General features: G+C 38.8%; 1 protein-coding gene across 3 annotated transcripts in view; it reads left to right on the forward strand.

Moving 5' to 3' along the window:
• The window catches only part of COL15A1 (collagen type XV alpha 1 chain), a 481,077-nt gene that overhangs the window by 207,641 nt on the left and 259,385 nt on the right, over window positions 1-14,051 (forward strand). For all 3 annotated transcript variants that reach the window (XM_075212747.1, XM_075212748.1, XM_075212746.1), the window contains one exon: window positions 10,922-10,996. In XM_075212747.1, coding sequence (XP_075068848.1) covers window positions 10,922-10,996 — 75 coding nt within the window. The remainder of the gene's footprint in view (window positions 1-10,921; window positions 10,997-14,051) is intronic.

Below are 14,051 nucleotides of genomic sequence, written 5' to 3' on the forward strand. Positions count from 1 at the left end.
AAAGGCGAAAGAGAAAGATAGGTCTTGCAGCAGCTTTAAGTATAGATCGAAGAGGAGCAAGAAGAGTGTTATTAGACACTTTATATGATCTTTTTTTAATCATAATAATATCTAAGTTTGGGTCACGACTTTAATGGGACATAATTGCTAACCGTATTGTCCAGGATGCCCCATTTAGCAGCATATTAATCTTGTCCATGTTACGGCTACCAGCAATTATCATAAGCTTACAGAACTATAGCAGAGGTCTTCACCTATAGCAGCCACCTTCCCATAGAGCTTGATATGTTCACAGGTACTCAGATGCCCCCAGGTCTTATACTCAACGTAGTGCAAGCTTATGAGTAACGGCGCAGCACGGAAATAGAAGGTGATGACAGAAGGTAACCATGGTCAGGAACAAGTCAGGATCTAAGGGCAAGAGAAGTCAGCGATGTCAGGTTCAGGCAAAAGATCAGGACCGGCAGCAAACGAAGGTATCCGAGTCAAAAACAAAGGTCAGGGTCAAGAGCAAATATCCAAACTCCAGGAAACAAGCCAAAGGTCAAACACAGAAGACAATCGAGGGATAAGCACAACAAGCACAGGAGCAGGTCAGCAGCCAGGAACTGAGTGCTATAACCGACAGGGAGGCTAAGCCCTCCCTGCCTTAAATACATTGATGGACCAATGGAAATGCAGGGTTCCAGCAGATCAATCATCCTCAGGAGGCTGCTAATTATTTTTAAACATACTGTGCACGTGCCTGGAGCCCCTTCATGCCGGGACACGGCAGTCAGATGACCGAGATGTAGCCAGAGGGGCCCAGCGAGTCGCGGCAGCTGGAGGCGCCGCCTCGGCTCGTAACAGTCCAGTTTGTGACTTAAACTATCCCATCTCAAGACTCAAGCTAAAAAAAACTCCAAACTGTTTTAGGGAGTTCAAGTATGATATTTGCCCAGTTCCCCATTTTGGGTAAAACTAGTCCTTGCACAGATACAGTCCATTTACATGTTATCTCATGGACTTTGATATGAAAAGAGTAGTGAAAATAGGTGTGTTACTGATTCCAGGAGACAGGGTAAGCAGAACCATGTTCTGAGCAATAATGTGTCTATTTATAAAACTGTGTTCAGCCATAAACCGAAGAATGGCCATTGCATCAAGTTACACAATTTCTGAAGGGGTTAACGCAGGAGAAATCGGAGAAACTGAAACTAAATTATTCTTGTCTTTGAGCCAGACACCATGCTGAGCGGTTCCTAAAAGTCTATTCAGGTGTCAAAACTCTATCTTAGGCCAGAATATATCTCACTGCAGGGGCCTTTGAAGCTGCTACAGGTGACACTGCCGTCTTCTAACACTGGGATGTGCAGAGCCACTGAATACACACACAACAGACTCTCTGGCTTCACATTTTACACTTTAGTAGCTCAACTTATCAATGGATTCAGTTAATATACCATATTTACACTGTAGTTATGATTTAGGCCTTGTTCCCCACAATCAGGGGCAGGCTGGGCTTGGGGTCAGGGGGGCATCTGCCCCCCGGGCCAGACCCATAGTGTGCTACCTTGGGCTGGGTCACTGAGCCACCTACATTTTTTTCCCTTTAAAATAGGCTGCTGAGTCGAGTCTTTCTCCCTGGGGTCAAATTTGCCAGCCCTCTCCTGCCCACAATTATGTGATGGGTTAACCCTTATAAATAACTGTAAGTTCTCTGGGGCATATTCAATTAGGATTTCAGTCTGCGGTAACGCGCGTTACCGCGGAAAGTGCGCACTATTGCCGGTAATACGGTACCCCAATAACACAGATTTTCGTACGCAAACCTATGGGCTGCGAACAAAAATCCACGTTATTGCGGTACCGTGGATTAAGTTCACTGCCCGTTCCGGCGCGATCCCGCGGACCGGAATCGTAATTGAATATGCCCCTCTATGTTCACGACAATATTCAACACATGCGCAAGATTTTACCACTTGGACAGATAGGTAATAGGTAATTATGTTTTTTTATCATTTAAGATAGAGGGGTATATTTATTAAAATGCGGGTTTGAAAAAGTGGAGATGTTGCCTATAGCAACCAATCACATTCTAGCTGTCATTTTGTAGAATGTACTAAAGAAATGATAACTAAAATCTGATTGTTTGCTATAGGCAACATCTCCACTTTTTCAAACCCGCAGTTTAGTAAATATACCCCATAGTGTAGATACTCATGAAAATCTTTAGATATAGTGATCACTGCACTTTAAGATGTTAACAAGTTTTCCCATTAGTATCATGTCCTGTCTTCTCAATTTCTTTGTAATATTCCAGCAAATTAACATGTTGGACTGTATAAATGAGTTTATGATTGTTGGAGATTGTAAAACATAATAATATAGCCTTTAACCAAAAAAGAAAGTAGAAACAAGCATTATACTGCAAAAGTTGACTTGTTAACATGTTGAATGCTATTTTTTGGAAAGCAACTTAAGTAATCTGTCTTGCTTATTCTTTTATTCATGCATTGCAAAACGTCCTAAACATTATACTTATTGTATTTGTTGTAGTAGATAACAACAGATTCTTATGAGATTAACTGTAAAACAGAAGACTTTGAAACCAGTATTGAAAGGATTAAATTAATTTCAGTTGACTGATTGAGACCTTTTTTTTAGAAGATAGATTTGCAGAACTTCTAAACACGTCTTACAGGATGGTCTGATCAGTTATTTTTTTACTGTACTTAATGCATTTATTTTTTTTGAATTATATTTTAAATTAATACCAGTCGGATGGCTATTACCATTTGCACCTTAAAATAAATCCTTAAAATTAATCTGTCTACTTTTACTTACCTGTTTCTTCCACTTAATGGAGCCTCAGAAACTCCATGCTGAAGCAGATTAAATTTCACATATACATAAATTTGATGATAAGTTAACAAAACACTCAGATAGAGAATAGAAAAAAACTTGTTAAATATCGACAATATACTACTCTCCCAGAATGTCCGAGAGACTCACGAATTTCTGGGAGTCCGCCTGGATCAACAGGAGAACAGGGCAACCTACCGGATGCTTTCCACTTAGTTAAGTGGTGGGGGCGGGGCTTAGGACGCAATTAACACATCATCGTGGTCCCACCCCCTGTTGTTATCGGCCAAAATGGTTATGATAGTTTAGGGATGGAGCCAAAATTAATCGAGCCCTGCCCCCACATGCCCAACAGAGGTCCCGAAGACAAATTGCCAAAGTTGGCAAGTATAATATAGCTACATATGCAGTTGATACGATATTATTTCCAATTTGATACTGGTATAACAGAATCAGTGTTAATTACCCTTACCTGTTTTAATGCAGTTGACGTGGCTTCCCAGAGAGGGTTCTTACTGCCAGATGGGTAATCAGGAAAGGTCATTCCATAAATTTAATCTCCTTCTGATATTTAAGATGACTCAATCTGTTGTTAGATGTCATTTAAAAGTTATAAAGTGCGCATCTCCAATCCAATATAAATATAAAATAAAATTGATCTGCTTTAAGGGTACATTTAGTAAGACATATCACTAACACATTTTTCTGCTAACGTTTACATATAGTAGCATAACTGATAGGGCTGAAAAAAGATATCAGTCCATCAAGTTCAAGCTATTTGGATCTGCTGTAATCTCTTTCTTATATTTGAAATTGATGTAGATAAAGCAACAGCCAATCTGCTTCAATCGAGAAAAATACCTCCTGATCCAATATTGCAGTCATATTTCTCCCTGGACCCACTACTGTCCTTCATTTTAATTAATGGTCGTAACCCTTTCCAGCTAAACATTTGTCTAATCCTTTCTTAAACATATCAATTGAATCTGCCATCACAACCTTACTGTAAAGTACCCCTTCCTTTGCTGATTGTGAAACTTCCTCTCTTCTAACCTTAGGGGGTTGACTGCATGTCCTGTGTACAGTACTTGGTGTTGCCATGAAAGTTCTCTGTATTGACCCTTAATGTATTTGTACATAGTAATCATGTCCCCTCTTAGACGCCTTTTTTCTAAAGTAAACATGCCTAAACTGGATAACATTTTTTCATAACTTAATGACTCCATAACTTTTATCAATTTTGTCGCCCTTCTCGGAACCCTTTCTAGTTCCAAAATGTCTTTTTTATGGAGTGGTGTCCAGAACTGTACTCCGTATTCAAGATGAGGTCTTACCAATGATTTATATAGTGGCAACATAACACTGTCTTTCCTTGCTTCTATGCCCCTTTTTATGCATGCCACTACTTTATTGGTCCTTGCAGCTGCTGCTTGACATTGAGCACTATTGCTAAGTCTACTGTCTACGAGCACTCTAAAATCCTTTTCCATTTTAGATTCCCCTAAAATTTGTCACATTTATTTTATAGTTTGCCTGCTTGTTTTTGATCCCTAAGTGCATAACCTTACCTTTATCTATGTTAAACTTCATCTTCTATTTGGCTGCCCAACCCTCCAGTTTACTTAAGTCCCTCTGCAGAAAATTTCATCTTGCTCTGATTTTATTATCTTACAGAGTTTGGTGTCATCTGCAAAAATGGAAACTTGTACAGAACCTTGAGGTACACCACGTAAAGCTTTTGACCAATTAGAAAATTTATCACAACTCTCTGTTCCCTATTCTCCAACCAGTTTTCGACAAATGTTGTTTCCTAGACCCAGTTCCTTTATTTTGTAAACTAACCTCTTGTGTGTCACTGTATCAAAGGCCTTTGCAAAATCCAATTTTATTGGTTATATAAAGGTACAGCTTATGTAAATGATAAAGTGAACATATTATTATAGTAATGTTGGATATTTATCCCATAATTTAATAAAGATATCATATGTTCATGGCATAATAGTTTGTTTACAAGATTAGAAAAAGGAATCTTCTGAAACGAAATAGCTGTAAACATATATAAACATATATTAATAAACTAGGATTGTTATATTATGTAAACTGTATTGTAGGATAGGGAATTTGGGGAAAAAGGAAAGCAGGGGAGGAAAAGTAGGGAAAGGATGTATAGGAACCGGTGTGTATTAAACGAGGATATTGACATAATATTGGAACAATGTATTTTGAAAGGAAACAGGTTTCAATTGTTCCAGGGGGTATATATAGGTGTTTGTTTGAAATACTTACAACTAAAACACTGCTTAAGCTCCTCGAAGATTTACTTAATGGCGGGAAGAAAACTTCTTCTTACCAGTCTTCGTCTTCTACCCTCCGGAGGTAATTACAGTCACTGGTAGCACAATATATTCCAAAAGCAGACCTGCTATTAATCCTGAATCGCGTTTTTTTGCAGTCGGTATACCACAAGGATAGTCCAGATGGAGACCGCTCGTCAGCGGGAGTTGAACAAATAGGATTCCAGGTCAAAATCTCTTGTGTTGTCCAGTGTTTGACTGGTATGGACAAGTCGATGAATAACAAGAGGATTAGGAATCTTGGCTCCAGAGTATGCGTGGTAAATTATAACCGACTCTGGTGTATATCTTATCCGCGTGGTAGTAGGATGCAATCGTTGACCTCTCACTGACGCGTTTCGTTCTCGGCACTTTTTCAAGAAGACGAAGACTGATAAGAAGTACGCTGCTGTATATGTCTTGCAGCTCTTACAACTATAATAGTAACATCTATTCCCAAGAGGGAGCTGATTAACCTGTTATATTCGAACTGCAGTTCTAACATCTAATGAGTAATTATCCGCTGCTGATAATGAGGTGATTGCCTCTATGGTTCGAGTTGTACTATAGTCCTTAATTCTGGATACAAAGAGATATCTTTTTCATCATTCCCATCTTAGCTGTGACATTAAGCATACAACGATCTTGTCCTATAAAGAGTGAATGGGTTGGTATTATCCAACTTCTGTCGCTGAGTGCAGCATGGTTACAATCAGATTTATATGATTTTAATTGTGAAGACCCGCTTTGTGTATTATTATTTTGATATAGACCGGCCGGCTATAGAATGGATAATTTTTAATATGTTATCATACATGTGTGATTGTACTATTTGTGATTAAATATATACTCGCTTTTGATATTTTTAAAGCATTGTCTATTCCTTTTGTTGGATTCCCCAGTAAGTTTTATAGAGTCATACCATAAGAGGTCTCCAAAGTGATGAATAAACTTCTTTTGTGGTGCCGGTGTTGTCCAAAAAGTATTCACATTCATGAAATGAATGTATATAGAAAAAAAAAAAGAAGGATAGTGCAATAGTGTATTACCTTCAATATTAAATTTATTTACTAAAAAAATATAAATTAATATAAAATATGCACATCCAAACATATAATGATATGACACTACAATTGCCAGGTAATGGCCGCCTACCAGATTTGGCTTGTAATAGAGTTCTTTTCCAGTGGGCCCACTAGATGTAGTACGAACTTCAAGAATCAAGAAGGTCAATCCCAGGCTGGAGGTTGAAAAAACCAACGCATTTTGACCTTACACAGGTCTTTGTCAAGGCATGTCTTATCATTCTAATAGAGCAACTCTTTATAGTATGAGACTCTTATCATGTGACTTTCTCAGACTTGTGTTACATGATCTCCAAAATAAAATGCGCCCAAAAAAATGATAATATAATCCAAATATAAATGCACATGTAGTCCCATCGACATTGCTTGTTTAATCTAAAGATTATACACCTTACGATACCATAAGGTGAATTCTGCAAAGCCTGGGACTGGAATCTTCTTATTGAATACAGCTTATTTTATAACCACTTGATAATTTAGTTAGTAAACAAACTCTCTGATCATGTGACTGTGACGTCACTGCATAATTCCTCCGTATCCATAAAGAGTTTCTGATCAGGCATTAGTCAGATCATGTGATGTTATTATCCAATCAGGACACTCTTTTATTTGTCCAGTAAGAACAGGCTTGCTGCCATCTTTAATATTAAAATGTTACACTATTAAATACTCGTATATGATCAGGCATTAGAATAGATGTTGTCTAAGTTTTGCAACCATAGAAATTATGTTTGCAACCGTAAAAAATATATTATATTTTTCAAAACCAAATATTGATATCATTGTAATCCAGATTGCTCTCTATGTTGGACCAATAAGAACAAAATTGTTACAATTACTGCTGTTAATATCTTGAAATACCTATTGCTCGCTTATGATTAAACATTAACAATAAAGGTAATATACATTTCACAACTACAAAAGAAATGTTTGTAACCATAAAAATGACAGCATATTGTAGAAAAATAATTATGACAATAATTATGACAATATCTTTGTAGGTACAAACATATAGATGGAAAACATTATCCTATGAATCAATAAATCATATCTAAAGAAATACAGTTGGACAAATAAATGTAACATTATAAAACCCAATGTAACTCAAAATCAACATTAAGTCCATTAGGGACAAGTGTCTTTTATTTGTGTATCCAAAACATTTCTTTTTTTGCTAATCTAATAAAGATACCTCTACATTTCCAATCTGCGGTTACCGTGGTGATAACCATAAACTGAAAAATCCTTTTAGCTGAACAATTATGTTTTTCTGCAAAATGTTGAGATAAAGGGTGAGTGGAACATCCTTTTTTGATGTTATATAAATGTTCAGACATTTGTGTTTTCAAAGGATGAGAAGTTCGACCCACATAGTATTTGTTACATTTGCATTTAAACAAATATATTACATTTTTAGTGTGACATGTAATAAATTGATCAGTGGTATAATTAATATCTCCTATCTGAAATGCTGTGATTTTGCTATTAGTATTCTGATTGTAAGTACTCTTACAAATAGCACAAATTCCTCAAATATGGAAACCTTTTGAGCGGATTCCTTTTGTGTTTTCAGGTAACGGGCCATTGACAAATTTGTCTTTTAAGATTTTTGGCCTTCCTATAAGTAAAAATGGATGTTCAGGGAGAATTTGACCAATAATATTATCCTTTTTTTAACAATCCCCAATGTTTATTTATAATGCGCTCAGTTTCCTTATGTTATTTGTTTAATCTTGTTATGAATGACCATTGTCTGTATTCGTTATTAGTTGTTGCACTACTCTTTGTGGTCAAAATGTTTTTAAGACACATTTCTCTATCTAGCACATGGGCTTTTTCTCTGGCCTCTTTATCAAGGATTCAGAGTAGCCCTTTTTCTGAAAATCTTCTGACAATATATCAACTTGAGATATGATTTCAGAAGTTTCTGTACAATTCCTTCTGCATCTGACAAACTGGCCATAGGGAATATTCCTCAGCCAGCTCGAGTGATGTTCACTTGAGAATGTAATGAGAGAATTAGAAACCATAGATTTTTTGTATATTTTGGTTTGTAATGTATTTTCTTTTACATAAATGGTAAGATCAAGACAGTTGACATTGCTTTTACTAATGTTAAAAGAGAGTACAATATTTTGTTGATTTGAATTTAAATATTCACAAAAAAGTTTCTGTACTTTCTCTCCAGATGAAGAGTATGTCATCTATAAAATGAAACCAGGATATCAGGTTCACCCCGAACTCATTACTACACCAAGTGACACTATCCTCCCAATGTGCTATAAACAAATTGGTGTGACTCGGGGCGAACCTGGTACCCATGGCTGTGCCGACCTTCTGAATATAAAACTGTATATTATAATAAAAATAGTTGTTGTGTAGAATAAATGCTATACCTTCCAAACAGAAAGTTCTTTAAATTAGATTCAGTATTATTATCCTCCAGAAAATACCTAGAGGCTTCTAGATCGGCTGTGTGCTCAATGATGGTATATAAAGATTTTACATATGCTGTTACCTATGTCCAATTGGGATCCCATTCTATTTGTGAAAGTTTGTTTAGAACATTTGTTGTGTCTTTTAAGAATGATTTAGTAGAAGATACCAACGGATGCAAATGGGAATCGATAAAAGAGGATTGATTTGAAGTCATAGAATTCACTATGGGACTGGCCCGAGAGGCATATGCCCCCCAGCCCAGCTGTAACACAGAATTAGATTAAGATAGATAAATCAGTCTTACGGCAACATTAAGGATACATTGAAGTGGGGAGAGGTGGATGAGAGACCAGCCAGACAGGAGGAGGTTGCAGTAGTCGAGGCGGGAGATAATGAGAAACTGGATAAAAGGTTTGGTAGTGTCATGGGTGAGGAATAGTCGAATCATGGTGATGTTTTGAAGGTAGAATTTTCTGTGTACTCTAATATCATGTACTATAAACCAGGCAACTTGACCTAATGCATTGTCTTTTAAGTTCACTAAATTCATGGCTACATGCTTTCTGAGTTAAGTTGAGCTGATAAGGTTAGTTATCTTCACTTGGAACTGAAAGCTTCCTTAGGCTAGGTAGACAATGGAGAATTTTCCAAGCGACGTGTTATCTACAATGACTTTACCCTTCGACCGAAGGTCCGATTACTCGGACGCTTAATGTTGTACACGTACTAACTAATGTATGAAGAAGACGTGTTTCTATCGCTTTTTTATGAGGTTTGGGGTGGTTACTATTGGACGTGCTCTGCCCTTTATTTAAATTTCTTGGGGGATATTGTTACATGGACCTCATAAGACCTTTAAGTGTGTACAAAATTCTAATCTTTGCTCACAACAATATGGCTGTGAAAAGTTGCTGCCCGGAGGGTCAGTCTTTCGTTAATCGTCTAAAACGTGACTAGTGTTCCTTCACATCACTAGGGGTTAAATATATTGATATAATAAAATGTTTTTTTTTTTTATAATACTACACTGAAGAAAGTTTATAATTAAAATGGCAGACATATGCTGTACGCATTAATGCAATAGACACCTGCTATTGCTTTACTGCTAGAAGCACCTTATTACCAAATGAGTGCGGACACTGCACCACGTGGGACTGGTACAGGCTTGAGGAATTATAATACCCCCCAAAGGAGTCCCAACTTGAGGAACTATCAGCAGTCACACGTGGATCAATCGTAAACTTATACACACTACATGATCGTTAGGTGGATTGGTCGGAAAATATTAAACAGTACGACCAACCAAATGAGCTGACAATCCACACTTTGGAACGACTTTTGACCTTCATGTCACTATACACACTAATCCGACTTCGTAATATCCGGTCGTACGTCGACTGATTTGCCCGATTATTGGATGAAAATGCTCCAGTGTGTACCCAGCTTTAGACAGGCCGATGCCCTGGAGCCTTGCAAAAACATAGGGGTTGTCTTTCGGTACACCAACTTTGAGACACATTTTGATAATGATGTTCGGGCACTTTTCTAGTAATTTTTCTTTTGATTTTTAACCTGATCAAGCATTTACTTAGTTCCTTTTTAAGCTTTGAGAGGCTGTCATACACATCTGTGTTAACATGTGTTCTATACATATTTGTGCACATCTCCAAAATAGTTTTTCTGCTTCTCCTTTTTGTCTTTTGATAAAAACCGTATGATTTGAGCTAGAGTGGGAACCACTTCTGAGTATGCACCAGTCTGGCTCATGCACAGTTAAACATGATCAATGCTTCAGCATGCACTGCTCTGAAGGAGCACTACTCTTTTATTCTGAGAGGGTACAGCTACATCGCAAGGCACTACCCTAAACTTACTATGAGCCTCAGCAATGCCATGTTTAGCCACTGTCAGAAATCCAAGCAAGTGTTAATAGTCAGCTACAAAATGTGAATATATGAAAAAATAGCGGGAAACGTAATATCACTGTTTCTTTTACTTTACTGACATATGTAGGCAAGGAACATGAGAGGCATAAACCTATAAGGTTTGGGGATTTTTAACGATTTTCTTGGAGTTTCAATTTTATGCCAATATTTACTGATTTAACACAAATAACCAAAGTTTATACTGGAGTAAATGCTTAATTTTGATTTTTATAATTGTATACATGTCATATTGAATTTAAAAGTTTGTAATAACATTGATTTTTTTTTGTTGTAGGGATCTATTCAACAATTAACACTGAAACCAAACCCACGGGCCGCTGAGGATCAGTGTGAAGATGATGACCCATATGTAAGCTATGACAATGCTACCTGGCCAGAAGAAATTCTTCTGAAATATTGATTTTTATTTGCATTTTATAGGTCATTTACAACAGGCAAACCAAAACTCATACACAGGTTTTTCTCTTTTTTTTATATCAATGTGTCATAAGTGTACAGAAATCCATTCTGTATCTGATCTGGTTGTAGAATACCTTGGTAGGCACATTTTGCCCTTAATTCAGCACGAAAACAAAATATTGACTTTGTATTCCTAAACATTATAAAAGACAACTAATAAACCTTTACTAACTGTAGAAAAAGTAGAAGAAACTAGCTTAGTCTTTTGTAAAAAAAAAAAAAAAAGTTTAGAAAATGTATGTTTTGTTTGCACCTAAAAGCTAGGATTTCCTAGTTTTTGATACTTACAATTCTTGGGTTTATATTTTCTGCAATTCTTCATACTTGCCAGTATGAACCAATTCATCAGAGACTCTGGGCCTGATTTATCTTCGGACATAAGTTATAAATCCCTTTGCGCGCCATATCTTGGGTGAAATTTCTCTGTTCATGCGCCAGACCAGTGAATGCAATTTATATCCGCACGCAAGTGACACTTTCGACTGCCTTAGACTTGAAGGACGGAATGGGGGGTGTGAAGGGGTGTTCTAATGTAGGTAATGTACATTAAGGGCGTGCCGAGGTTGAGCGCTCTCACATGAGGCCATATCACTCTCCTCTGGCGTTGTCCCATCCTCATTCAAACATCTCCCCTATCCTCAAGAAACCCAATCTTGACCCCACCTCTCTTGCAAACTACCGCCCTATCTTTCTTCTCCCATATGCCTCCAAATTACTCGAGCGGATTGTCTGCAGCCGCCTCACCATACACCTCTCTGACAACTCCCCCCTTGACCCTCTCCCATCCGGCTACCGCCCCCTCCACTCCACCGAGACAGCCCTGGCTAAAGTCACTAATGATCTCCTATCAGCCAAATCCAAGGGTCACTTCTCTATACTTATCCTCCTTGACCTCTCCGCGGCCTTCGACACCATGGACCACCCCTCCTACTGCAAACTCTTCTCTCTCTCGGCCTCTCTGGTTCTGTCCATGCCTAGTTCACCTCATATCTTGCTAACCGCTCCCTTTCTGTATCCACGTCTGGTTCTTCCTCCACCCCCTCCCCTCTCCCTGTAGGAGTCCCTCAGGGCTCTGTTCTTGGCCCTTTACTCTTTTCACTCTATACTTCCTCCCTTGGGGCTCTCATCTCCTCGTTCGGTCTTCAGTATCACCTATATGCTGATGATATTCAACTCTACATCTCTTCTCCTAATCTTTCCTCCTCCCTCCTCTCTCCTGTAACTGACTGCCTCTCAGCCATCTCCTCCTGGATGTCCTCACGCTTTCTTAAAATTAACATTTCCAAAACTGAACTCATTGTCTTTCCCCCACCCAGATTCCCTTCCCACCATGACCTCTCCATTGTTGTTAACAACTCCACTATCTCCTCTGTCACCCAACTCCGCTGCCTGGGAGTCACTCTTGACTCCTCTCTCTCTTTTGCCCCCCACATCCAATCCCTCGCCCAAGCCTGTCGCTTCCAACTCCGTAACATTGCCCGCATCCGTCCCTTCCTCTCTCAAGATGCCACCAAAACTATCATCCATGCTCTCATCATCTCCTGCCTCGACTACTGCAACCTCCTCCTTACTGGCCTCCCCTGCTCCCACCTCGCCCCCCTCTGCTCTATACTCAATGCGGCTGCGAGACTCATCTTCCTCTACCGCCGCTCCTCCTCTACCTCCCCTCTCTGTCTTGCCTTACACTGGCTCCCCTTCCACTATAGAATCCTTTTCAAACTCCTTACCACCACTTACAAGGCTCTCTCCCAGTCTACTGCCCCTTATATCTCTAACCTCCTCTCCATTCACACTCCTGCCCGCTCCCTGCGCTCAGCCAATGATCGCCGACTCTCCTCTACTCTGATAACCTCTTCCCACTCTAGAATCCAAGACTTCTCCTGCGCTGCCCCCCTTCACTGGAACGACCTTCCTCGCTCCATCCGTCTCTCACCCAACTTGTGCTCCTTCAAACGGGCACTTAAAACTCACCTGTTCCTTAAGGCCTACCAACCATCCACTTAACCTCTCATCTCTTCTGTTTCTCCCCTGGCCCCATTTTTTCTCTCCCCTTTGCTTCACTGGCTCCCTTCTGTGCCTGAATTTGTTCACCCTCCCTTAGGATGTAAGCTCGTATGAGCAGGGCCCTCTTTCCTCCTGTCTCCATACCTGTTCTTCCGCTCCGTCTCTACTGTATTTGCCTGCCCGGAGTTTCTGAAGTATTGGTATTGTATGTTTAATGTTCTGTACTGTTTTACCCTGTATGGTCTACTGTTTGTACTGAGTTCAGAACAGTTTTGTAGTTATGAAAATTCTAAATGGTTTACATGTACAGCACTGACATTTCTGTTTTCAGTTAAGTTTTACTGTAAAAGCTGTGGGGAATAATGAATGCATGAAAGCTAACTTTTACTTCTATAGAACAGTCACCACCTACTGGTTAAATACTCTAGTCTTCTTTCTGTTAACGATAAATGCATGTTAAAATTCTGTAAATATAAACGGTAAAGTTTAGATATGCTTTTTTTTAAAAAAATAACTCTTAAAGGGCACCTGTTACATTTTTAATACTTACTGTAAAGTCCATAAATATTGGGACATCGACACAATTCTCATATTTTGTGCTCTATACACCACCACAATGGATTTGAAATGAAACTAACAAGATATGCTTTAACTGCAGACTTACAGCTTTAATTTGAGGGTATTTACATCCAAATCAGGTGAACAGTGTAGGAAGTACAATGGTTTCTATATGTGCCTCCCACTTTTTAAGAGACCAAAAGTAATGGGACAAACTAAACAAACCTACTGTAATAGCGCCTGCGGAGAACAGGACAGACACACACAAAAGAACTTATTTTATAACGATGGTCACCTCTGATCCACTTCCGATGCCCCCGCCGCTGTCCGATCCCAGCAGATCAACAACCGCAACTCTTGTCACCTCCAACCACGTTCCTCTA

This window comes from Mixophyes fleayi, chromosome 5, assembly GCF_038048845.1.
Source record: "Mixophyes fleayi isolate aMixFle1 chromosome 5, aMixFle1.hap1, whole genome shotgun sequence".
Lineage (NCBI taxonomy): Eukaryota > Metazoa > Chordata > Amphibia > Anura > Limnodynastidae > Mixophyes > Mixophyes fleayi.